This window comes from Pygoscelis adeliae, unplaced genomic scaffold (assembly GCF_000699105.1).
Source record: "Pygoscelis adeliae isolate BGI_AS28 unplaced genomic scaffold, ASM69910v1 Scaffold606, whole genome shotgun sequence".
Taxonomy (NCBI): Eukaryota; Metazoa; Chordata; class Aves; order Sphenisciformes; family Spheniscidae; genus Pygoscelis; species Pygoscelis adeliae.
The window spans coordinates 517,661-518,318 of record NW_008825047.1 but is presented as its reverse complement, the minus strand read 5'-3'; the positions used below and the strand labels follow the sequence as shown (position 1 = coordinate 518,318).

The window sequence follows — 658 nt, the reverse complement described above, 5'->3', positions numbered from 1 at the left end:
GGGGGGGGCCAGGCTGAGGCTGGCACAGCACGTGTGGGCTGCTGCCCCTCGCCATGCAGGGTGCTGCTGCAAAGGATCAGTGTCCCCACTCATTTCGGCACCGTCCCCAGCACTGCAGGGTCAGGGCTGTCACACAAGACCCTGTCCCAGGGGGCATGAGGCTGCAGCCTGCCATGTGCTATACCAGTGCCTGACCGGTCTTGGCCTGCTGCTGCCCTCAAGTTCCTAGGGCTGGGCACGGCGCTCAGCGCCCTCCCGAGCAGGTTCCTCTCTGGTACCAGGACCAGAAGACCTGGACATGGGTCCCTCACACCTCGGGGAGGAGGAGCTTCTCCTGGGCAGGGTAGGCTGATGACCCCACTCCTCCTTTACTGCCTGGGGAGCTGCAGGCTTGTCCAGGAGGGGGTCACATCTGCCTTCTCTGCTGAGACCGCCAGCGTTGAGCACCCCAGACGTGCTGTCCCGTTATTGGGGAGCCCCCAGCAGAGGGGACTCGGGGGGAGCAATGCCATGCAGCATCTCCAGGCCCCGCCCGCAGAGCACACAGTAGTACCGCAGCTCCCCCCCGGCCTCCGCCACCTCCCAGCAGTCCAGCTCAGCCAGGTCAGGCACGTGGAAGAAGGTGGTGCTGAGCGCATCCAGCCCGCCCGGGCCCCGG

The 658-nt window shown here is 66.6% G+C and overlaps 2 protein-coding genes across 2 annotated transcripts in view; one reads left to right on the top strand and one right to left on the bottom strand.

The window, feature by feature from the left end:
• Nucleotides 1-229, top strand: part of DALRD3 (DALR anticodon binding domain containing 3) — a gene marked incomplete at its 5' end in the record, with an annotated part of 4,266 nt that extends 4,037 nt beyond the window's left edge. Inside the window, one exon of the mRNA XM_009326340.1 lies at nucleotides 223-229. Coding sequence (XP_009324615.1) covers nucleotides 223-229 — 7 coding nt within the window. The remainder of the gene's footprint in view (nucleotides 1-222) is intronic.
• The window catches only part of WDR6 (WD repeat domain 6), a 3,163-nt gene continuing 2,639 nt past the window's right edge, over nucleotides 135-658 (bottom strand). Inside the window, exon 4 of the mRNA XM_009326339.1 lies at nucleotides 135-628. Within this exon, the coding sequence (XP_009324614.1) occupies nucleotides 466-628 (163 nt within the window). The 3' untranslated portion in view covers nucleotides 135-465. The remainder of the gene's footprint in view (nucleotides 629-658) is intronic.